The 24154-nt window shown below is 36.8% G+C and overlaps 3 protein-coding genes and 1 non-coding gene across 6 annotated transcripts; 3 read left to right on the top strand and 1 right to left on the bottom strand.

The window, feature by feature from the left end:
* The first annotated feature begins 861 nt into the window (after positions 1 to 861).
* Positions 862 to 5774, top strand: LOC147853337 (phosphoadenosine phosphosulfate reductase-like). Of its 2 annotated transcripts, XR_015531323.1 has the most exons (10): positions 862 to 1007; positions 1283 to 1565; positions 2270 to 2386; positions 2503 to 2598; positions 2720 to 2785; positions 3569 to 3628; positions 3980 to 4035; positions 4111 to 4261; positions 5263 to 5391; positions 5477 to 5774. XR_015531323.1 is itself a non-coding variant. In XM_087333512.1 (9 exons), exons 1-9 carry the CDS (start codon positions 952 to 954, stop codon positions 5326 to 5328), a joined length of 951 nt encoding a protein of 316 aa, XP_087189638.1. In that variant the 5' UTR covers positions 862 to 951; the 3' UTR covers positions 5329 to 5774. The 2 variants fall into 2 exon arrangements, 1 of the variants encoding a protein (XP_087189638.1); XM_087333512.1 differs by having other exon boundaries at positions 5263 to 5774.
* A 4475-nt stretch (positions 5775 to 10249) lies between these two features.
* LOC147853336 (leucine-rich repeat protein 1-like) lies at positions 10250 to 13351 on the top strand. Its single transcript, XM_087332942.1, has 7 exons — positions 10250 to 10491; positions 10615 to 10747; positions 11974 to 12045; positions 12120 to 12263; positions 12445 to 12516; positions 12665 to 12736; positions 12828 to 13351. Exons 1-7 carry the CDS (start codon positions 10401 to 10403, stop codon positions 12925 to 12927), a joined length of 684 nt encoding a protein of 227 aa, XP_087189068.1. The 5' UTR covers positions 10250 to 10400; the 3' UTR covers positions 12928 to 13351.
* A 1229-nt stretch (positions 13352 to 14580) lies between these two features.
* Positions 14581 to 14654, bottom strand: TRNAV-AAC (transfer RNA valine (anticodon AAC)). Its single transcript has one exon. It is a non-coding gene; the product is annotated as a tRNA-Val (tRNA).
* A 118-nt stretch (positions 14655 to 14772) lies between these two features.
* On the top strand, positions 14773 to 23246 carry LOC147853334 (bZIP transcription factor 68-like). 2 transcript variants are annotated; one of them, XM_087333457.1, is made up of 12 exons: positions 14773 to 14885; positions 18985 to 19067; positions 19850 to 19945; positions 20031 to 20108; positions 20179 to 20238; positions 20323 to 20474; positions 20562 to 20616; positions 20706 to 20754; positions 21135 to 21379; positions 21958 to 22035; positions 22143 to 22268; positions 22582 to 23246. In XM_087333457.1, the coding sequence occupies exons 2-12, from the start codon at positions 18999 to 19001 to the stop codon at positions 22786 to 22788; spliced, it is 1215 nt and encodes a 404-aa protein (XP_087189583.1). In that variant the 5' UTR covers positions 14773 to 14885; positions 18985 to 18998; the 3' UTR covers positions 22789 to 23246. The 2 variants fall into 2 exon arrangements, with proteins under 2 accessions (XP_087189583.1, XP_087189584.1); XM_087333458.1 differs by having other exon boundaries at positions 14801 to 14885; positions 19006 to 19067.
* Positions 23247 to 24154: the final 908 nt, after the last annotated feature.

Here is a 24154-nt window from a genome sequence, read left to right as displayed (position 1 = left end):
AGAAGAAGAAGAAACAATGTTCTTAGCTCTATAATGCCCACACTAATCCGGAAGATGTGTATGCGTGCACAATGTGCTCACATTGCGTGCCCATGGGGGGGGGCACACGTGCACATGTGGCAAGCAACATAACATAGCATATGCAAGCAAGAACCCGATGTTTCTGTCAAGCTCCAAACGTGATGCGCATACGTACTATCAGGATCTCTCTTTTTTTTTATTGTAAGTACCTTACCTATTGCTTCTTTTTTTTTCATAACTACCTTACCCTAGCGGTAAGTTGTTACATTACAAGCATTATGTCTTGGGTTGAAACCCAATTATCTCACAATATCTCTATTACATACTTCATAGATATCTCTTTTAATTCACTAGATGCCACTGTGGAATGAAGGGGTTGAACCCATGACCTCTTGCTCTCCATTGGGCAACCTTACCATCTCTACTACACACTTTGTGGATATCTCTTTTAATTCACTAGATGGCACTATGGAATGTAGGGGTTGAACCCATGACCCCCTCGTCTCCATTGGGCAACCTTACCAGCTGAACTATAATATATATAGAGAGAGAGAGACAGAGAGAGACAGAGAGAGAGCCGAGATGGATATAGCTCAGTTGGTAAGGTTGCCCAATATATATATATATATATATGAACGTATGTGCATATCTGGACAACGTGAGCTATACACGGAGCGTTTGGATTGGGGCGGGACCCATGCATATCGATTTGTGACTCGGGAACAGATAGAGAGACATATGGTGGGTGGGTGGGCGGGCGGACGGAGTCTGGGCGGGGCAGAGGCTCCTATGGAACAAAGAGCAGGGGAATGGAGAATACAAAATGTGTTGAATTGGAGCAGGAGCAGGAAGAGGAACAGGGGAGAGGGGCAGGCAATTCGGAATTGGCTCATCATCTAAGCAAAATCCATCATCTTCCACTTGGGTCACATGGCCATGGCTTCTCATCTCTCCTGCTCAGCCTTCCACCTCAACGCTCCTCCAAGGTACCTTTGTATGTTGTATATGTATGTATGTCTCAACACAGAGAGAGAGAGAGAGAGATGTTTCATCTTTGTGAATTCTCTCTCTCTCTCTCTCTCTCTCTATGCACATGATGGGCTATTTCAGATATTCCATATCGACCATGTTTTTGGTTTTCATATGCAGAGGTACTGACAGAGACTAGAGATGTATTTCATCTTTGTGAATTCTCTCTCCAAGCACATGATGGGTTATTTCAAATATTCTATATTGACTTGTTTTTGTTTTTCATATGCAGAGGTATTGTTATAAGTAGAGATTCATTCATCAGATACGATACCAAAGACTGTATAAGAGGAATACACAGATGCTTCCTTGCTGGGAAAGCTAGGCTAAGTGATAGTAGGGTTCAGGTAAACAAAGAGAGAATCGTTGCAAGTGTTGAGGTGGAACAATGGGTGAAGAAATCCCGAGAGGATCGAATTCAACACCTTGAAGACCAATCTCTTTCGATACTTAAGTCAACCATTGACAGTAGTCAACATCCAGCATTTCCTTGTGCCTTAATTGCTGGCGATGTGGTACGACATTTGATGCATTTCCTTTAATATGTAACATGGTTTTTGAGTTGTTTTTTTTGCAAGCTTACATGTAACTGTGCATTTTATTTGCGATTAGGATTCACATCAAGGATAGAGATATGCTCACATTAAAATCATTTTGCTATATGAGTCAAAACCAATGATAGATTAGATAACTATGAATTTGCATGCGATCAGGAGTCGGAATCTAAATATCTAATATGCGATTTAGGAATCAAAAGCTGCCCTTTTAATATGCATTGCTAGGAGTGAAATTAAGGTTAGAGATATGCTCATAATGATGCATTTAATTTGTGAGTTAAATTAATGGTAGAGTTGTGCACATTCAATAGGATTATCAGTCAAATCAAGCCTAGATATATAGTTATGAGTATCCATGAAATATGTGATTAGGAATCAAATCAGGTTAACAATATGGACATCTGTCTACAATCAGAAGTCAAATTGAGGCTAAGGATATGTGATTAGGAATCAAATCAGGTTAACAATATGGACATCTGCCTGCAATCAGAAGTCAAATTGAGGCTTATTCTTGTTCAACTCTGTGAATTATCAATTGATTTCCGCTAAGGTGTATTGTTCACAGCTGCATTGTAGGAGAAAAATCTCTGAGGGGGCCTGTTAAGTGAATTTCTTTTATAGGATCTAGAGATCTTTATGTATGAGCTGCTGCATTATTGCAGGTAATTCTTGATTTGCTGAACAGATTAGGAGTTCTCAGCAACGGCAGGGTGAAAGTTATATTCATTGACACATTTCATTTGTTCCCTGAAACATACAGCTTTCTCGAAACTTTGGAGGTTTGGTTTTAGATAGTTGTGATATAATATAGAAAAAAATCTGAAATACCCTGCGTTTTTCCAAGTTTACAAATCTTTTTAGCTAGTTATTGAGGGTACTGTATGCTTGAATGCAGAAAAGATACGGGTTCAAGGCCCATGTGTTCCATGCTGCAGGTGTTGAAAATAAAGAAGAATACTCAAAGAAACATGGAACTGATCTGTTCTTAAGGGTAAAGTTTATTGTACAGCTTACTGCTTATGTTTGGAGACCAGAAAATCTGTGGAGAATGGAAAGTGCAGTGAATTGGCAGTTTTGTCCTTTTCTCTTGACAATAATTTTTTCTTTAGCAGGATATTGATGAGTATGATAACATTTGCAAAGTTGAGCCATTCAATCGATCTTTAGAATCTTTAAAGGTTAGATTTGATTCCCAAGTTATAAAATCGTAACTTTACTTTGCAAATTTGCAACATTGTTGCATATCAAAATTTCATTGTTTACGGTTGAAGTCCAAAAGTTTGCATATAAAATAGTTGCTATTAAATGTTGTTGCTATAGTTGAGTCAAGAGTGAAAATAAAAGCTAACTTTGATCTAGTCTTTAAGATGCTGATATGTTCATTCATACTAGAAACTCCATGGACTAAATACATAAAAAGGAAAGTCTAAAAACTATAAACAGTTTTAAAAGGTGTTTCCAAACATAAGGCAATTAAGTACAGACCATAATGATCATCTAGTGTTGCATGGTTCAATGGTTTTGAACACGAGGACCTTTTTTTGTGTCTGAACTGCTTTCTTGTCTGAATGATATTGTTCTCCTTCCTCCAAATTTTTTTGGAGCAAATTTAAAATCCATTGTCATTTCTGTTTTAATGACCTTGATTGTTTCAGTTTCATTATTTTCATACGTCATGGCTAACTGTTCACTTTTTAGAGAAAAGTTTTATAATGTCAACATAAAGGGAATTTACAACAGTACAAGTATCCTTTTTGTTTCCTAGGGGGATATCTTGATCATGGCAAAGTCTACTTTAAAAGGCCATGTGTAATTTTGACTGTTCATTAAAGAAAAATTTTCATAAGAAAATTCAATTAGATAACATTGCAAGGATGCTATAATAGGTTTTGCTTCCTTCTGTTTTTTTAATGCACGTATGTGTTGAAGGACAGTTGGATTTACAAGATGTAGTGATTCAGGTTGATGCAATGATCAATGGGCGGAGGCGAGACCATGGTGCAGAAAGAGCACACCTTGAGGTAATAGATCCTGCTTGAAGCGGTGAAGGGGCTTATTAAAGAATACATTTAATTATAGATTTTTAAAATAGCTAGTTGTAATTGTGAACTCTATGAGAACCTAGGACATGCCTTTGTGAGACCTGCATTTCGTAATTAACACCATTTATAAAAATGTAGGCTGATGACATTGCATTGTCTATGTTATTAAGGACCGCACTCGTTTAACCAAATGTTCTGAGAGAAGAATGACCTATACAAATTAAGAATCTTACTGTATCTTCTACTACCTATCACAAAGGATAGAAAGGGAGTTCATGTAGATATCAATCCTTTCTGATTAATTTCTAGCTCTAAATGCTTTCTATGTAGGTTGTGGAAACAGGAACAATGTTAAAAATACAGCCTTTGGCCTATTGGGAATTCAGGTACTATCCAAGTGATCATTCAATTGGTTTTATTTACTCAAACAATGTAAATTTACAAGTATAGATGCTCCACAGAGACATATGGGAATACTTAAAAAAATATGGAATTCCATATCATCCACTCCATGACCAAGGGTATCCAAGTGTAGGAGATATTCAGAGTACCTTACCAGTGCCGAAGGAACAATGGTTTGAATATGGTGGTGAGAGGTCTGGACGTTTTCAGGTATATTCGCCATTGCTTGAAAGAGTAGATGGCAATCTTAGTATAATAAGTAACATTTCAGGTACTGTAAACTAGAGGCATTCACGGCACAATCTTACTAACTTCCACTATGTGAGCAAGGATTGTAGCATTCTTAGATCTCCCAACTTTATAACACCATAGATACTCTTTTTACTTCCTCCAACTTGTGTACATTGATGTCACAATAATTGTGGTATTTAAAGTTTATATAAGATAGTTCGAGTGTGCCTTTTTCTTTGTGTGTTCTCTAGGTTCTTCTCTTTTCATACTTTTTACAACGTAGTGACTATTTTTTATTCATTTTCTCATCACGTCAAGTTTGTTGTCGATTTTTTGATTGTTAAATACATTCGGATTTATTCGTGTACCCTTATAAGTAGACATGCTTCATTGTTTTAGCTATGTGGATTTTCAGAATTGGTTAATTTTTGTAACTATAGCTCTATCTCAAACTATACCACATGCGTTCTATGCTCTATGTCGGTGAAGAAGACCCTTTTTGTGACGCTTTAATGCCTCCTGTAGATCTTTGTGCATCATCTGCAGCAGCAGCAGAATCCTTCGCTCTGCTACAGTCTGCTGGAAAACATCTTTGTGGCAAAGGAGATTTGCCTCACCCTTCCACATGCCAACCAGATTTAAAAAAAAAATTTAACCAGGAAATGCATTTCAATAAGAAACTGTCAGGAAGTTGAGATAGCCATCTAGTTTTTTTCCAGGAAGTTTTTTGTAGCCACTGACTGGAGTTTTGTGAATCTTGACAATATTTTTCATCATTATGGGATCCCCACTCACTTTCTCGTCATAATTAAAAAGAGGCTGCCATCTGTAATCTGTCACATTTTGAACCTAATGCACAATATGAATGCACTAAGCAAAATTTTTACGAGGCTAAGTTATTCTTTGGCTGGAAATAACCTGTCTTTCTTGTGAATTACTTGAATATTTTGACATATTTCTTTGTGATGATGGATGGCCAGGGTCTGAAAAACAAGGATGGGACAACAAAAACTGAGTGTGGCATTCATGTCCGTGGTTCTCAATAAGATAGGAACTTCAGAGACTGCATCTCTCTAGACCTGTGCTTCGTTTATTTGAACCTTCCAACTGTACGTGTTTGCTCTTGTACATTATAGAAAGTCGATGATCTTCACAACAACAAAATTGCCTTTTATTACTTGGTGTTTAACACAGGTTTTAGGTACGCAATGTCATCTCATTCAAAAGTCTTTGGAATATTCCGAAAAATCATGTATGAAGTAAGCCATTATTGTATAGAAAGAAGGAAAGATTGTATTGTATATTGGGGTACTACTAGTATTTTGATTGAAGGGATAGAACTGGACAGGATCGCTAAATCCAGGAAAAGTTTTTGTGAATAGGGAACCTAATTGCAGTCTAGTTTATGTACTCCAGAATTCATTTTGGCAATCATGTAAATTGAAACAATGTAATTGCATGCAAACCTAAGTACATTTCTTATTAATGCTCATTTTCTTGTTGACATTGTCCGCTTGTCATTTAATCTCATCATTGTTATCCTCGGCTAAATATTAATATATAACAGATATCGATGCAATTGTATATTGTTGATCACCTCTACATTACGCTGCCAAATCCAAGCTTTCAAAGTGGAACCACATGTTGTCTTTAATCTGGGAGTAAGCTTATTGTCGTGGAACATGATTTCTACTGCCCCAATGTGCTTATTCTCATGAAATATATTTGGATTGAGTTGTTTATTCATTTTCCCCAAGGTTGCAACTGTTACATATATAGGTAAGTTTCTAATGATTCATTAAGAGGACTAGACCCCTTGCCTTGTTAGTGTGTAACCTAGAACTTTGAAGTGAGCGATTCAAATTAGAGATAGTGTTAAGAGTCTTAACTAAATATTTAAGCAAAACATAAGGAATTATGGACCAAAGAAAGGAAAGAGGGGTGCGAAACTACCTGACCATCCCGTAGTGATGGCATGAGATGGACCTAAGCCTCCTCAATTTCCCATACCATTTAGGGTTAATGTGAGTTGTACATTGTGTACCTTGAGGATTGCACATGTTTAGTTTACAAGAGCCATAGCCACACTAACATATTCTCGACTTGAATGAAGCCTCTATTAATTAGAAGGTAGCTCACTTTATTTAGGTAGAAAACTTAGGCCCTAATATGTTCACACATGACTACTTTATATGAAACGGTCAAATGATAACACACTTAATAATTATCTCATAATTAAATTCATACCCTCCTTTCTTTCGGAATTAACCTATGTGTATTGATAATAAGATTAGGGAAAACTATTAAAAGCCTATCTCATGATTAGTTATGGTTATGTGCGTAATAGATAGGCTTGCACTCCTTTAAATAAATTTGGGTCCCATGCATTTACAGAAGAGCATACAAAGTTTTCAACTTTTATATGGAGTTGATGATAAAGTCAAATGGTTTTTCACCAACACTCACTCCAAATATCAAGGATGGGAGAGCCCATGATGTTTCCATCTTCAATGTTGGGCAAAGCTAAAAGCACAATTGGAGTTTCCAGCCTTTGGATTGACACTACTAACTCAATAATGCACGCATTTGAGTATTTGGTGGCATTATTAGGAATTGGCAATGGTTCGGTTTAGGCTTAACCGGTTTGGTCTTATCCAAGCCAAGCCAAACCGGTTAAGCCTTAACCGTTTTGGGGTTCTCAAACCTGAACCAAACCAAACCGATCCCTTGGGATGAAAAAGCTTTAGAGGTGTGACGAAACCCAAAAAACACTCACTTCTACTCTTCTTCTCCTCCTCGTAACTCCCACCCCCTTGGCATGTCCCCCATCCCCATCCTTCTCCTGACATGCCCCCCACCCCCATCCTCCTCATCGTCCTTTGTAGATTGCTACCACCTGCCCCTTTCCGGACCTCAATATGTCCATTCTCGATTACTATTGCTTGTCCCTCGACCACCTTCAGGTTGAGCTCGCCGCGTCCTAGGTCCTAAGTCAAACTCCAAAGAATTTGGAACTAGAATTTCACCTATATGTATAGAAAGAATGTATATAACAACAAGGAGGAGGTCCACTATATGGGCTCCCTCTCCTTCTCTATCCCTCCCTCTCTCATCACTCAACAGTTTGTTGCCTATGGCTTCCTGTCAGTCTCTCTCTCAACTTTCAAATTCTAACTTCTAACTTCTCTCTCTCTAATTTCTAACTTTGTAAACCCTAATGATTAAACGGCTTAAACGGTTTGAGCCGGTTTGGCAAGGCTCAAGCTGAGCTCAAACCATTTAGGTGGGCTCAAGCCTAAACCAAGCCGAGCCAAGGCGCTAAGCTGCCAAACCATTTAAAACCGGTTTATTTAAACAGTTTAGGCTTGAGCCGAGCCATTGTTGATCCCTAGGCATTATTGGTGTAGGTTTTTAGAATATGTTAATCCTTGATCAATACTTTTTGCCTTTGTGCATCCAACACTAAAAGCCTTTTGATTTTGAAGATATTTGATGATGATGGCCAAACCAAGATTTTGCATTCAATACTATTGTTTTTTAGGTTTGTTTACATGCATTGCCATAGTCTAGTGATGGTATTGTCGAAACAAGATTCTTAATCATGTGGCTTAGTCTTCATAGTTCTTTTGAGTTTGTGAAATATAGATCACTTCCATTTCAATAGAACTTGGAGTTGGCATAAAGGTTATTGTTGCAAAAGTTTTGAGATGTGTCCTCATAAGAGAAATTGACACACTTTTCCATGAGAATACCATATGCATATAATTTATTTCCTTGATTGGTAATTATATGAACTTTTGTGGTGCATATATGTTTTCATATGAATTTTGAGTGCTCAATGTGCGTATGTAATGGGAACACAATCATATTCTAGCACTTTTAACCTAAATTGTATCCCATAAAACCCAAGACAAAAGTGTGAATAGACACTATTAGCCTATTCTTCTCATCGTTGTGAGGCATGATCTACATTGGATATACGATCTATTTGTGATCACAATATATACAATCAGCACATGTATTATGATATATTGCATGACATGTATGAATGTTTGTGTGCTCCATTTCCGATACTAGAATGAAGTATATATAAGTGTTCTTAAACAAGAGAAAGAGGGAGCAAATAATAAAAAGATGGAAGTCATTAGGATGATGCGAGAGGAGAGGCGAAAGGAGGAGTGCATTGAATATGAGTGGGACACTCTTTTATTCTAGTTTTTGAGAACATGTTTTTGCAAGAAAAGTGAGCATTTTTTTAAATATTATATGGGATGTATCATAGGTCAATGAATAAGGGGATGTTGTGTTGAGATATAACTCTTATTTTGTTTACTGAGCAACAATCGACTTCAATCTAATACATGCTGAAAAGAAATATATACTAGACGCAAGTTATTTTGTTGCATTCCTCCCAAATAATACATTATCAATATGATCCTTCACACTCTACCTTAAGAGCGCAAAACTCAGAACTTATCTCTTACCATCACACCAACAATATTACAACTACTTCAACTTTGATTACATGCTTCCTTTGGTTAAAGAGAAGAAATCTTTAGTTCCAATACTATGGAAGGGATACCGGTGACTTTGTACATTGTTTGCATCCATACGATACCTTAAGTGCTAAGAGCAAACCATTCCAACTCTTACCACATGCATGAATTGGCTAGTGAGAAGTATGAAGGGGTACCATATTGTGCTAGTTCTTTGCATTCTTGTCATGGCTTTAATTCGAGAGCTTTAGTGCGCTCCCAACGAACTATTTCGAATATTAGAATGGGCAGAAATTGTTGCACAAGGGCAATATTGAAAGTTCGATACCACAAGAAAGTGATGGTCGGTGAGAAGTATGCCTAAATATACAATAAAATAGAGAGAGGTACAATAATCTATAGTTATTGCTTGGCCATCTTAGATTTTGGAACTCATGTGGCATACATCCTTCGGTTTGTGAGAATACTATTTAAAGTACTATCACAACAATAAAATATTAGAAAAAGAGCATGAGTCATAGTGTTACAAACAATTGTTTGTTAAGTATTTGTCTCTACACACAATTATCACAACATATAACTTGTACCTACTATATACACGTGTACTAATTAAAAATGGAAGTAGTGACATTGTCAAAAGTATAATTTATATGCCAATGCACGCCTGACTCTGACACAAATTACAGTTACAAATAACATGGGGGAACTTGAGTCTTCCTAGCCTTTTTGACCTAAGGAATCATTTGCTATAATTTTCATCTCGGGGTAGGGAGACACGAAGTAAATTCGCAAAGCCTTCTTTTTAAGGAGAAGGCAAAACATATGTTTACTACTAATGAATGACTCGTCAAGCTTGAACCCATGACCTCCATCCCCGATTCTTATCGAACCTAGTGATTGACAATTTTAAGTTCGGGTGATTATTTGAAATGGTATTGATTCAGAAAGACATTCTGAAACATACATGTGAACCATATACATACATACATACATACATACATACATACATATGTAAAGTATGTGCATAAATACTCACATAAGAATACATAACATGTGTTATGTATTCTTATTATTATGTGTTATTTTGTATGCTCAAGAGGAAGGAAGAGAACTACAATGAAGTATGTATCTAAAAAGCCTTTCATTCATTCATTCCTTCATGTCTTGAGAGCATAATATGAACCATACGTACCATACGTGCATTAGCATTTCGCGAATGCTTCAATCATTCGCGTAAGAAAAACACCCTCAAAGAATGATAAATACCATACTTTTGGATGAACTATTTATTATTAACTAAAAAATTGAAAAAAAACATTAAAAAAGATGGGAAAAAAACAAAAAAACCACACAAAGAAGGTTTGAATAACATTCGCATTCGTTTCCCAATGCAGGAGACCGAATGTTATGCTAGGCGAACACGAATTTTGCGAATGCGAATGCACGTATGTTTCATACTATGCAAGTTGAGAGAACAGAACAGAACAGAGCAGAACAGAACAGAACAGAACAGAGCAGAACAGAACAGAACAGAACAGAACAGAGCAGAGCAGAGCAGAACAGAGCAGAGCAGAACAGAGAGCAACTGAACACCCCCACCCACTGAGACAATCCTTTCTCCCATGGCTCCTGCTCCCTTGCTTCTCCTTTCGCTTCCTCCCCTTCTCCTCCTTCTCTTTCTCCTCCCCCCGTTTGCTTCCTGTAATTCAGAAGGTAATCCCTTTCCCCACCTCAAATTAGGGTTCCTTCTTCTTCCTCCTCCTCCTCCTCCTCTGTCCCCATCAGAGCTCCCTTTATTCCGATCTAAAGCTCTGTGTTTTCTTTGTGTGTTTTCAGGTGACGCCCTTCATGCTCTGAGGAGGAGCCTTTCTGATCCTGACAATGTTTTGCAGAGCTGGGATCCCACCCTCGTTAACCCTTGCACGTGGTTTCATGTCACCTGCGACAGGGATAATCATGTGACCAGAGTGTAAGTTTGTAACCTTCTCGGTTTATTTATTTTTTACCCTAAAACTTGTTTTGAATCCGTTGTCTGTTTGATGGAACTCCAGCATGATAACATTGTTTAGGTTAACCCTAAACAAACCATAGAAATAATAGGAATATACATGCTTTTGTGGGTATCCTAGGTTTGATGTGACACCTAGCGGTAATGGTGTATGTGTACGTGTTTCATTTGTATTGAAGGTTTGAGATGAACCTTCAAAATGCTGTATATACACATACTCTACTGTGTATTTTGATAGTTTGCTAATTTAGGAACATTGCTACTACTAATACACGACTCAAACTTTGGCATGGTGAGGATATCTCTAACTAAGCTTACTCTAGAAATGGTGCATCTAGATATAAGTATACTGTCTTTGAGGTTTGTTTAATCTGGTCATACTGTTCTGTAAGGAGACTATGAATAATGAGAAAGAGTGTATACTTCCTTATGCTTGGGTCGTTGATCGAACCATTGTTCGTTGGACATTTGTGTGCCTGTTATTGTACCTCCAGGAATGATTTATGATGATACATATGACGATTGAATCATGTAAAAAAAAGTATCTTCCCTTTTATGTGTGAAATTATAGTGTAGCTGAAGGAAATATTGAATAATACCATAACCATCATTCTTAGAGTTTATGAATAGCGAGTTGTTGTTTGTTGTGGGGTTCGTTTATTACTGATAACATGTAATTGGCAACAGCTCATTTTGAGCCAGAAGCGAAGCATGAAACTATGACTCAATGGCTTAAACGGCCTGGTTTAAGTTCCAAAATTGCAAAATGATTCAGTTTGGTGGATTAACAGTTACGTTCAGTTTATCAGGCTTGAAACCGTGGCTTTAACCACTAGTATTTGTTGGTTTATAGGGCCATTTTCTATAGCAGGAAGTAATATAAAACTCAAAAATCTTAACATATTTTAAAATGATTGATCTTCAATTTTATTTTTGTGCAAATTAATTGCTAAATGGTTTACGTTTGAGGGTATCTTAAATAGTTTAACAATTTGGTTTAAATTTCAAATTGATTTAAATGGTTTGATTTTGAGACTCACAAACTAAAGCGTCACATCACTGATTGCTACTGATAACTACGCAGTTGAGGTCAAAAGTTGAGCAATATACTGCTGGTGATTACTGTGGGCTGTATGAAGCCATTATATACTGACCCTGTTTGATCATTGAATTTCTTTTATGTGCAGTGATTTGGGAAATTCTAATCTTTCAGGACATCTTGTTCCTGAGCTTGGAAACCTTCAACACCTTCAGTATCTGTATGTGTAAAAGACCTTATTCAAAGAAAGTTAATGTTGTGAATTCAGGTTTATAACATGGAAAATGTATACAGGGAACTCTACAAGAATAAAATTAGTGGCAAGATCCCCCAAGAGCTGGGAAACCTCAAGAATTTGGTGAGCTTGGATCTGTATAATAATAGCTTCTCTGGAGAGATACCGAGCACATTGGGAAATTTAAAATCTCTTGTTTTTCTGTAAGTTGTATGGACTCATTGACTTCTCTTGGCTATCTTTTCCATTATGTATACCATGTTTTTGCATAGAATAAAACTATATATGTGCATAAAAAGAAGCATTTTGACTTCAAATTTCGTCCATGAAGAGAGAGATTCTCAACTAAGATTCTTGTACTCTATTGTTTTGTGTATTTTATAGACGTCTCAATGGGAACCGATTGACTGGCCTCATACCTAGGTCATTGGTTGGTATAGGCAACCTCAAAGTCATGTAAGTATTCTGGATTTATTAATCTTTTTCTTCCTTCAAAAAATAGTGAACTATGCTGCTTTGTGATGCTGTTTTGGCTCCATGATTTTGAATTAGTATTCCAATGGTTGAATTAATATGCTTTTTTGTGATTCTCCTTAATGTCCAGAGATCTATCAAATAATGACCTCTGTGGAACAATTCCGGCTTTAGGATCATTTGAACATGTTCCTCTGAAGAGGTAACTGGATATGGTTTAACGTAGCACTTGTTGACAGCATATAGTTTGCAAAGACTATTGATTAATTGTGCAAATCTTGTGTTTTTTATAGTTTCGATAATAATCCTCGACTAAATGGTCCAGAGTTGATGGGATCAGTGGGTTACAATTCAGGATGCAAGTATGATGCACATGAGAGACTCTCTACTTAATCATCCAACGTGATGAGCTAATGCTTTTTAATGGCTATTATTTACAAGTCAGCTATTAACCTAATTGGTTTTTGGGTCGGGGATTTTGTAAGGTCCTTATGTTTCTCTGGATCAGCTATTTTGCATTAGGATAAGGCTGCTCTTATATCTATATATATTGGCATCAAGGGATCAGCTATTATGTAAACCATTCATCTAAATGGGTTATTGGGCTGAATGGAAGTTTCATTAAAGTCATTGCTAAATGAAGCATTCAGTGTTTAGACCATGATTGAGACAATTTCTCAGCTGCCTTTATGTGGGCCTTGATCCAATTCTATCCCCCATGAAGAACCTCATCACAAAGCTAAGTGCTCAAAAATGTATGTGCGTGTGTTATATATTTATCTTTTGGATGAAATGTTGTCTTGTCGATGATGGTATATTTCTTTGCCCTTGTATAATGGAATATTTATCTCTAAAGGTTATTTTGATGTGTAGAACTTATGGATTTGCTTTGAGGTCCATTAAACTTTGTTACCACCCTTACGGGTCTTACAAGATTTAAGTCTGAATCATTGTATATCCTGTACAAGCTTTGTCTGTGATACTCAAATCTCTTTGGTGCCATCAAAGTAATTGTACATCAATGGGCTTACATGTTTTGGTAGCTTTGATTAATCTATTACTAAGTAGGTGAGGGTATAATGAATTTGGGAATTTTATACTGTTATTTTAGTTATTTATGTGTGTTGTGGAGTCTTTTAGATGAGATCATGTAAGGCAAAATCTGTATTCTTGCCTTATATCTAATACAATGTCTCAACAGAAATTATGGTCATGATGGGTGGAATGCAAACTTAACACTCAACCAAATATATTAATATAAACCTTGTCAATCAAGGAAGAGCTATTGATGAGGTTGGCGTCATTATGATGATCTGTGGTGATAGCCTATGGTCATGAACCCTAATTGTAAGCTATTAATGTTATCAATACAAGCTTGTATTTTTTTAAGTCATTACTTTCTGGTTTCTTTTTAACACTATATACATCTCCACCCAAACCATACAACATATTGGCATTTCAAATTAATTATGACCTCATGGTCTTCAAACAATCAACTTGATTGCTCACAATTGACACAAGTGTAAGCGAGATAGGCATGTTGACAATCATAATACCATCAATACAAGATTAGGCTACGCATGCTCCTCTTCTTCTCCACTCTGCAAAAGAAAGAAGAGAAATGGATATGTTTCGACCTTGCTAAAACAAAGCATAGAAATTGCCCCTATGCCAACGAAAAAGGAAATATATATCAACATCTTTCTTAAAGAGGCCTAGATAGCCTATTAATGCAAATAGGAGATTACAAAGTTTAAATAAAAAACGAGGTTACGAAGCCCATTGTTCTATACATGTAAGATTCTTGAGGAGAAACTTACACTTATTTCTTTGTCTACAATATGGTTTCACGGATCACCATCGAAGAGACTCAACCAATGGCATATACTAATCTCTTTAAACGCACTCTTTACTGTTTTGATTAATAAGGAGGACATAATCAAGAGAAAAAGGAAGAAGGAAGAGGGCCAAAATCTTGCAAGAACAAAGAAGCTTTCATGAATGATCAGCAGAGATAAAAGATAACCAAAGATAAAAGAAAACAAATGGCCTCGCCCGGGCTCGAACCGGAGACCTTCAGTGTGTTAGACTGATGTGATAACCAACTACACCACGAGACCCTTGATGAGAAGGAATACTTAGATGTTTTTATCAACAATGTAGAGGGATGACACGTCATATGCACACGTGGCAGGGGACCTGACACGTCGATCTCCACATGGCACGGCTCGGCCTTATGTGGCAGAGCTCTTCTGCATCGCTGGCAATCCGCCCAACTCCCTGTCCTCCTCCCCCCCAATCCTTGTTGCTGCACCGATGGCTATGGCGATCCGACTCGATCTTTAACTGAGGTAATTAAGGGCTCTCCGTTCTTGCTTCTTTCCTCTGTCTATTTCATGATCCATCCCGTTTGGAACAATGTCTCTGAAGAAACTCTCTCCTTCCTCTCTATGTTTCTCCTAACCTACATATGCATGATATATGTGTCTCTCTCATGTGGATTCCTATGCGTTTTTTGTCTTTCTGGAATCAACCTTTTGTGCCTATATCAGAAAAGAAGTACTCTGTTATTTATTTCTCCAGCTATGATTCACGAACTTTGTGGATAGGAACCTAAGGTATCAATTCCTGTCGTCTTTTTGAGCTCACAATACTAAAACACTAGAGGAGAATCATGAGGTTAAAGAGAAAACCCACATGGGAATTATGTCTAAAACTTCTTTTATGTGTGAGTCTATATTTGAAACAGATGAGGATATACTAGGATGACCTATGGAACCTGGTAAAATCATGGGTTCTAGAGGGAGATGGGTAGATAGATTTTATTAGCATCCTCTGAAATCAAACATGACCTATGAAAGAGAGAGAGAAGTGTATTAACATATCTCTGGTACTTTTATACAGCTTGTTTGCAAATATTGAACACCTTAAAGCTTGTTTACTTGTTTGAAAAATGAAAATTAACCTAACTGAAATAACAAGAGAGCAAGAATGGTCACGCTGATCCATCCTGAAGCCCCATGAGATGCTTCATCTCAGTTATACAATTGTGACTTTTAGGAGTCTCCACTCAAGACTCAGGTGCTCCTCAATGGTTTCTATCTGACTGTGGAGTGGGTGTCGAATTTATCTCCCTACTTCCCTTTATGCTTATTATGTACTCTATTTAGGCATGTGCTATGTGTGATAGCTAAGTAAAAGTCAATCTGTGTGCTGGTGCCCTATTCTTCAATAAGGCTGATCTGGGGCTCTGAAGTTCCATGAGGAAGAATCCTAGACAATTTGGTTCATAGAATTGTACGACACGGTGTGCAATGTTCCAAACTTATATCAAAACAGATAATTTTATCTGTCTCAGATATCATAGAATATGATACATCTGCAGATGTAACTTGCCTCTAAATTTCTTCTAGGTGGCCTAGCCTGTTCTCAGACCTTGCTTTTTTCTATCTAACCCTTCTTTATATTGAGCTCATCCGAAGAAGTGCATATTTGGGCAATGTTTGGACATGGACCATGTGTAAGATGTTTATCCATGTGCCAGGGGCAGATAATGAAACATATCAATGTAGAGCTGGAGAAATTGGGGATGTTAATGTGTCATCCTCGTCCTATGGGAAATTGGGGTGTTAACCATGCCCCTTAGATATTTATCTTAAATATCTCAGATTTAATCACTCTATTCACTTCTGACTGGTTCAAACTGTAGTGAGAAGGGGGAATATTTCCATATGTTTACCATGCAAGTCTAACCAAGTGCATTGAGAATGGACACGGGGGACTCTATCCATGCAAGGCTTCTAGTTGCATTGAGAATATGTATCCACACACATCTTTTTAACGTCCATGGGAGACCGATTATGATGTATGGCATGGGGCCCAACCCATGAGAGATAGAGAGAGAACGGATTATCTTCTTCAGAAGTTAAATTTGACCTATGAGATAAAAATATTACCTTTTTATGTAATACATGTGAAAGTAAGTAGTGACTGTTGATGTTAAAGAACCTATTAAGTAATGCCGCAATCAAGAGTGCACACTATGATTGTGCGAGAAATTCATGCAAGGATTGGGTATGGTCGAAAATGTGTGGAAAACATAGTCAAATTTGATCAAAGGTAGGGCATTGTATCAAAGTGTGATACTTAAGACTCCCGAACTCGTTTTGCGCAAAGTTTGCATAGTCAACTACTCTTGTCACTTGTGCCTCAATGCCTTGTCTCACATCGTATTGTGTGAGTTAAGTTGCATGGAAGCAACGGTTCATATATCTAGCAATGGGATGGGTTTTAACATGTGTGGATGTGTGTGATTTTCCCGTTTGACGAAAAATTTGGTTTTGTAGTTAGGTGCAACATATGTAGTATAAATCATGAGGCTCCACATTTCTCTGATGTCATGATACATTGACGTTGGAGAAAGGCCACATTTATAGCAAAATCTAGTGATGCAGCATGAATGAAGTGTGTTGCATCCTATCTTTCAAACAGTTTTTCCATATCTTGCATCTAACCGGTTCAATAGTTCATTACATTATTTACATCTCAATCTTTATGTAAAGGTTTGATCTAATTCGTAGACTATTTGTAGGGCATGCCATGTTGCAATGCATGATTAAACATATCACTTATCCATGCATCTACTTCCTTGTTCGTCCATTTGAGCATTTCAACCTTTGTACATTGAAGATCCCTTGCCTTTTAAGAGGCCAATATCTTAAGCCCTATGGATACATCTTTAGACATAAAGAAGGGAGACATATGTGGAAGAGAACCATAACACTTCATTGTTCCGGTAATCGATAACTCATATAAATTCTTAGAATGCATAGACAAGTCCATAAGAGTTTGTTGCTATAACTCTTAACATGCATTCCCTTTAGATTCCCCAAAATTCTGCACATACATGTGCTTTTTCTTGTGTTTGGAGAAATTGTTGAGAGAGAGAGAGAGCATTTAACATCTTTTAAGAGGCCAAAATGGCCAAGATTGGTTGTGCATTAAGTTGCAAACTTTTTATATGAGCATTCATGTCACCATAGACAATAACTTCCCCTTTGGCTTTGGAATAAGCAATATTTTCTACTAGATTGGCAAAGGGTTGATCTCTATTCAGACAAGCATAACAATGAGAAATTTGATGAAGAATGTGGCATCCAGCTACAAACGTGATAACATTTATGTTCACCAATTTCTATGATTGACACATCTATCTCCAGTTCTCCCTTGATCAAACATGTCACCCCTCCTTGTCCTGATTGTTGTCTTAACATTTTCATTTATCTTAAGGAATATATATCATAGTTGCCTAAACATTGAATCCTTTTAGTATGATATCCAATTCAATTGTCAACTCTATGATATCGACATTCTTTACTTGATTCATCACATGCATAATAGGCGAGTTAGAGACAATATCACTGCTAAATAAATTGGCGCATGACTTTGTTGTACATATATTCTTCATTTCATTTGCATCCCGTCCCATTGTCTATCTTTTCTCCTTCAATGCTTCCTTTAGCTCAATCTTGTTCAAACGCTCATTTTATTCCAATCAAGCATGCTAATATTCTCTAGCCTTATCCTCAAGCTTACATAATAGTCGAGTTAGAGACAATCTAATTGCCACATGAATTGGCCTGGCCCATGATGTTGTTGTGCATACATTCACTCACATCCCACCCCATTATGTCTATTTTTTTCTCCATTGCTTCCTTGTACTTCAAGCTTACATAATAGGTGGGTTAGAAACAATCTCACCACCAATTAAATTGGCCCATGAATTTGTTGTGCATACATTCTTCATTTCACTCACATTTTGCTTTGTTGTGTCCATTTTCTCCTGCTTCAATGCTTCATTTTTTCCAAACTCTTGTTTGTTTCCAACCAAGATTTGGCTTACATTCACTAGCCTCATCTTCCAAATTTGCAATCGTTTTCTTATTACTCTCATTCTCAACCTCAATAACTTTGTAGTTTCACATTCTCCCTCATGAGTGCCCTAATCTCTTTATCTTTCTTGTTTATGGTCTCTTGTAAAGAAATTGAATGACTCATAAGCACTGTCTCAATTGTGGCTGAATTTGTTGTATTGAGGTCAAGAATTTCTGGTGATTTTGTCTCATTATCAATCATACTCCCAGATTTTGTGCCCTCCTTGTGAGTGTTTGCCACTATAATTTTTAAAACCGAGCTCTTCAAGAATTATAGTTTTGAAATCTATATACCTTTAGTTGATCATAGAATCCCAGATCATATTATAAATCTTGCTGTGGACTTTGATTCAAGCCATAGCTTGTCAAAATTGAACCTTGTATGACTAAGTTATGGCTAAAATAATGAGGCGTGCGCGCGCGCGACAGGGAGAGAGAGAGAGAGAGAGAGAGAGAGAGAGAGAGAGAGAGATTTTATATTTCTGTTACCAAACTTGAACTTGAACCCCTTTCGTAGGGTTCTCTTTCCGAATGTCAGCCATGGGTGCTGGAGACATGGGAACACCCAAAAAAACCACAAAAACTTCATCCAATCCACAGGTTATTTCAAATCTCTTCTTCTGGTTTTGCTTTTTTTCTTTACCTTTGAGATTGTTATACGCAGATGTTGAATTGATGTGTAGCAGCAAACTCATAGTGTCACCCTACAAATGTCATACTCTTCCAATTACTCCATAAAAGAAATGTATAAAATGAAACTGCTTTTTTGATAGGCAAAACATTTATGTGTGAAACATCTATAAAGATCGACATATCAAACAATTGTTTTTAATAATAATGCTTTTCATTAAATAAAATCAATGTAAATGTTCTCCAACACATTTGCATCATGCAGGTTTCTCTCTCCTGCTCTTTCTCTCTTCCTCCTTTCTGATATATGAAATTATATAAATAAATCTCTGTTAGGTATTAACTCATCAATCAGCTTTTGCATTGAATTTTTGTTAGATAACCGTTTATTAATTATTTTGTAATTAATTCTGAGATTATCTTGTTGCTGAACTAGTAGCATGAATGAGGTCACTGATTTATTGAGTGCTTCATTGTCATCTCACTTGTAACAACTTAGTGTGAGTAGTAGTGAACGAATCTGCTTTAATAGTGTTTTGTCATCATTTCACTCGTTGCAAGCACATAGTATTCACTGTAACACGTTTATTGTACCTACAAGAGATAAAACCATTGATAACACATATAGACTATACCATATGCTGTGATAGATTGTTTCATTATCGTAATAATATAGTACACTTTTATTCTTTTGAATGAATACAATAGCTAACAACATAGTATTTATAAGTCTCTGTTAATGTTAAACACAGGCATATTATGGCTTGCCTCCTATTCCTCCTCCAGGATACTTTCCAGCCACCCCTGGTTCAGGCCCACAACCTCACCCATACATGTGGGGTGCTCAGGTATATATCACATGAATAAATAAATATAGTATAGTACATTTAAGTTTCTACTGTATCTCATTTGTTTTTATGTTATATTTGGCAGCCTTTAATGCCACCTTATGGAACGCCACCTCCATTTGCTGCTATGTATCCCCATGGAGGGATCTATTCAATGCCCCCTGTAAGTGATGTTGTATTAGTGTTTGCTTTGCAAAATGTAAATTTGAAGTAAATATGTTTGCTTCAAGCAGGGTGCACATCCATACAGCCCATATGGTTTATCTGCTGGAAATAGTAGTGAAATTCAGGGGGTATGTGATGTTTACTAGCATTTCTCGTGTTTTGTGATAGCCAAGATTTTATTATTTCTGATTAACATTCCTTTTCTACAATAGAATGCTGCATCTGGAGATGCAGAAGGAGAGAAGAAATCTGGGGATGCAAAATCCAAAAAACCAATGAGAGTGGGCTTGGAAACGTTGATGGGCAAGGATAAAGAAATCACTAAAGGAACACCGGGATCTATGAATGGAACTTTCTCACACAGGTTAGAACTCGGGTGCCAAAAGTATAAAATCATGCATCATGCTCTTTCGAATATGACTTTTTACTTCAAGATCATTGTGCTTTTCAGCCATGAAAGTGGGAGTGAGGGCTCAACAGACCAAAGTGATGAAAACTCCCAATATGTATGACTCATCAACTTCAAAATTGGATTTGCAAATGCAATCCTGAAATAATGACAGTCTTTTTATTTAGCATTTATCTGATGCTGCAGGGTTCTGATGGAGGTCACAGAATAAATGCTGGTCATGTCATGCCTGAAGGTAGTATTAAAAAGTTATTAAAACTTTGAATATCATAGATGTTGAACAAATTGAAATAATCCTCTGAAACTTTGAATGCTAAGAAGTTAAACAAACCCCTCAATCTTTGAATGCCATAGACATTACACAAATCTGTCAAACTTGTAACTTCATAGAAGTGTGAAAGATACCTCTGAAACTTGAATGCTAAGAAGTTAAACAAACCCCACAATCTTTGAACGCCATAGACATTACACAAATCTGTCAAACTTGTAACTTCATAGAAGTGTAATGAACCTCTCAAATGTTGAAATTTAACTTTTCTGTTTACAGAACTTTCAAACTTTGAGCTATGTTTGAACAGAAGAATAATAAAACTTTCAAGATTTGAACCCTTGCAGCTCCAACACAAAGCACTGTACCCAGTGAGAATGGACAAGAAGCAAATAATGGAGGTCATGCGAAGAATCTTCCAATGGCTATAGCTGGCAAGCAGGTTATTGGAGCGGGACCTCTTACAAACCTAAACATTGGGATGGATTACTGGAATGGAGGAGCCCCAGCTGTGTTATCCAATCAAGGCAAAAAGGGTTCACTTGTTCCTTCGGGTACCAGACCAACTCGGGATGGTGAATTTTGGCTTCAGGTTTTCCCTCTGTCTCTGTCTCCTTTATATATTATTGTCATTGTTTTCGCAACCATTATCTTTTCATATGGTGGGGATGGAAGATTTTATGTCCAGTCATCCACATATATAATACTACATATGTCATGAAAAATTAGACTTCTCCAATGTTAATTAACAAGCTAATGTGTTTATGATCGGGATTAGCATATCTAGCAGAACTTAGAAAAGCTAACAAATACTAAGCTCTGAGAGAGCAGGTAACAAGGTTTAAATTGTTTTGGCCTCAAGAACGGCATTAATATCCCTCCATCTATCAATCCATCTTTTTTGGGAAGGAATATGGGACAGGAAACATACGTTTGAAACTCAATAACATGACAAAGTGCCTGTCTCTATAAGCCTACAAAAAAATCCAAGTGCGTGAGTATTGATCTTGTGTAGAGTCCACCTTGAAAGAAGAATGCTACTCAATTTATAATGAACACTTCAAATTACTTACATACCTTCATTGAGTGATAATCATAAGCTGCTAAAATGCAAATTTCTTATCATCACCTTGTATATATCCGAGAGTCTTCTTTGATGCTTCTCTGCAGGATGAGAGAGAATTGAAAAGGCAAAAAAGAAAGCAGTCAAATAGAGAATCAGCACGACGGTCTAGGTTAAGAAAGCAGGTGAGATATAGATGGATTTTTAATACAACAATTTTTTTTCCCGTGTGTTTATCTGTGTCTCTATAATGCATTAACATTCACAAGGTAATGTACTGTTACCGTAAAAGGCTGAATGTGAGGAGCTTGCAGCTAAAGTAAGCATACTCGAGAGCGAGAATTCCGATCTACGAAGTCAGCTCTTGCAATTTTCTGAACAATGCAACAAGCTTTCTAATGAGAATAGATTGATGATGGTAAGCCACTACGACATTCTTTAGTGTAGTTTCCTCCTTACCTAAGAACGTAGTTTATGTGCAAAATCTTGGAGGAATCATGGAGGTCCATTAAATGTGTTTTTGATTTGTGCAATCTTGTAAACATCATAGAAACTTATGATATTTAGTGTTTTGTTTCATGTAATTGTCGTGGAAACAAGGTCCATTAAATGTGTTTTTGATTTGTGCAATCTTGTAAACATCATAGAAACTTATGATATTGAGTGTTTTTGTTTCATGTAATTGTCGTTGAAACAAGGGATTATGTTTTCTGACATGTGCAATCCTGTAGGAACAACTATCAAATCATGAAATGCAACCAGAGGGTGTGTCAACCGAAGGTCGAGTGGTTAGGAATGGTGGTGGTCGGTTTAGAGTAGAAAGAAGAGGTACAAGAAAAGAACTTCAACTAGAAACCAACCCTTTCCAGCGATCCGAAGAAAATTTCATTGTAGAAAACGAAGGTGGCAAGTTACCAGTTTCTATGCCTTCTGGCTAAGCTTATAACATAATGTGTTTAGCATTATGATGTAACTTTATATACTTACAGCACGATGCCTTGTCCCTATGTTAAGAAAGTAAAGGCTATCACAAAATCTTTTGATTCATTGGCATGGCCACTGGTGGGGAGATATTTAACAGGAATAAAAATAGGTATTGCAAACCTATAATCCATATGGAGCCAGAATCAATTGATTAGAAAAGTTTGCTGTTACTGGCACTCAACAAAGAGGACAGTGGATTTGTGCCTGCTGGTGGTGAAATAATGTCTATATATAATATATGCAAGTCTCTTATATCTACCTTCTCAGGTTGTGTACATGACCTTATATACATATGAGACCGTAGATTATTTGTCAGTAACTCGGATATTATTATTTATGTATGATAAGGATTGAGAGGACCCATATTATGAAATTATATCCACATTTTGTTAATGCCATACATTTATCAAGATATCACATCATTCGATGTGGTGATAGGAAAGGCTGGAAATTCTCCATTCTCCAGTGTTACATCTTTCAAATAAGTCATGTCTGTTTGCTTTGAACAAGGCATACACGAATAAAATACCATGTGTAAGGATGCTATAAGAATGTCTACTTGCAGATTTGAAAGTCTTGATGTTGAAAAAAGGGCAGCTCTTTATGAAGTAATTAGTAATAGATCAAATTTGTCTCAACCTTGAATTGTGCATTGTGATATCGTTTATTTGATTATCAAATTTGAAGTTTTGAGAATTTTCAGGGTCTAGTTATTGGTTTTGTTGCAATTTGAAGTTTTGAGATTTTCAGGGTTTGGTAATTGGTTTTGTTGCAATGTATGAATGGTACTTCCGATATTTAGGCCAAACAAGACTAGGAATGTTGACTTAGTCCATATGTGCTGAGGGAATCCATGTTGATGCCCAAAATTGTAGTAAATTGCCTATGTTTCAGCAAGCAAAATATAGATTAAAGATCTAAAATTCAACAAAGATTGTTTGGATATTGTCTATTTCAATTAGGACAATGTTCCACTTAGCCATGCCCACTATTTCAACAAGGCTTGTTTTACCCTATTTGGCATGATATTTAGCATCTCACTTCATAGGAACTTTGAAAGAGGTAGCAAGATGTGGGTACGAACCCTTGAGATAGAGGTACAAAGAGAACATTAAATGAATCTTTTCCAACCACATAATGAAGCAAAGCAATCGGACTAGGTCATTTGATGGGAATGAAGAGGCTAATTTCTTTTATGCACCAAACAAGAATGCAACCTACATTGCTATGGCAAGTTGAAAATGCTATACCAAATACGATTATCCACATGGAATTGCATGTCTCTATCTCTAATTAGAGTATAAAAAGTAAGAATGTTGT

This window comes from Azolla caroliniana, unplaced genomic scaffold, assembly GCF_043228905.1.
Source record: "Azolla caroliniana isolate FFs.n. ecotype wild unplaced genomic scaffold, voAzoCaro1.0.p SCAF_17, whole genome shotgun sequence".
In the NCBI taxonomy this organism is placed as follows: domain Eukaryota; kingdom Viridiplantae; phylum Streptophyta; class Polypodiopsida; order Salviniales; family Salviniaceae; genus Azolla; species Azolla caroliniana.
The sequence above is the reverse complement of the archived record's forward strand: the minus strand, read 5'-3'. Positions and strand labels throughout refer to the sequence as shown.

What these genes read in the sequence shown, in the direction of transcription:
- LOC147853334 (XM_087333457.1), top strand. Translation starts at nt 18,999, where the DNA reads ATGTCAGCCATGGGTGCTGGAGACATGGGAACACCCAAAAAAACCACA. An exon ending in AAACTTCATCCAATCCACAG is followed by an intron (nt 19,068 to 19,849) that starts GTTATTTCAAAT and finishes TGTTAAACACAG; the next exon opens with GCATATTATGGCTTGCCTCC. An exon ending in ATGGTGAATTTTGGCTTCAG is followed by an intron (nt 21,380 to 21,957) that starts GTTTTCCCTCTG and finishes GCTTCTCTGCAG; the next exon opens with GATGAGAGAGAATTGAAAAG.
- LOC147853336 (XM_087332942.1), top strand. Translation starts at nt 10,401, where the DNA reads ATGGCTCCTGCTCCCTTGCTTCTCCTTTCGCTTCCTCCCCTTCTCCTC. An exon ending in TGCTTCCTGTAATTCAGAAG is followed by an intron (nt 10,492 to 10,614) that starts GTAATCCCTTTC and finishes GTGTGTTTTCAG; the next exon opens with GTGACGCCCTTCATGCTCTG. An exon ending in GAACATGTTCCTCTGAAGAG is followed by an intron (nt 12,737 to 12,827) that starts GTAACTGGATAT and finishes TGTTTTTTATAG; the next exon opens with TTTCGATAATAATCCTCGAC.
- LOC147853337 (XM_087333512.1), top strand. Translation starts at nt 952, where the DNA reads ATGGCCATGGCTTCTCATCTCTCCTGCTCAGCCTTCCACCTCAACGCT. An exon ending in GAACTGATCTGTTCTTAAGG is followed by an intron (nt 2,599 to 2,719) that starts GTAAAGTTTATT and finishes TTTCTTTAGCAG; the next exon opens with GATATTGATGAGTATGATAA. An exon ending in GATCTTTAGAATCTTTAAAG is followed by an intron (nt 2,786 to 3,568) that starts GTTAGATTTGAT and finishes GTAGTGATTCAG; the next exon opens with GTTGATGCAATGATCAATGG.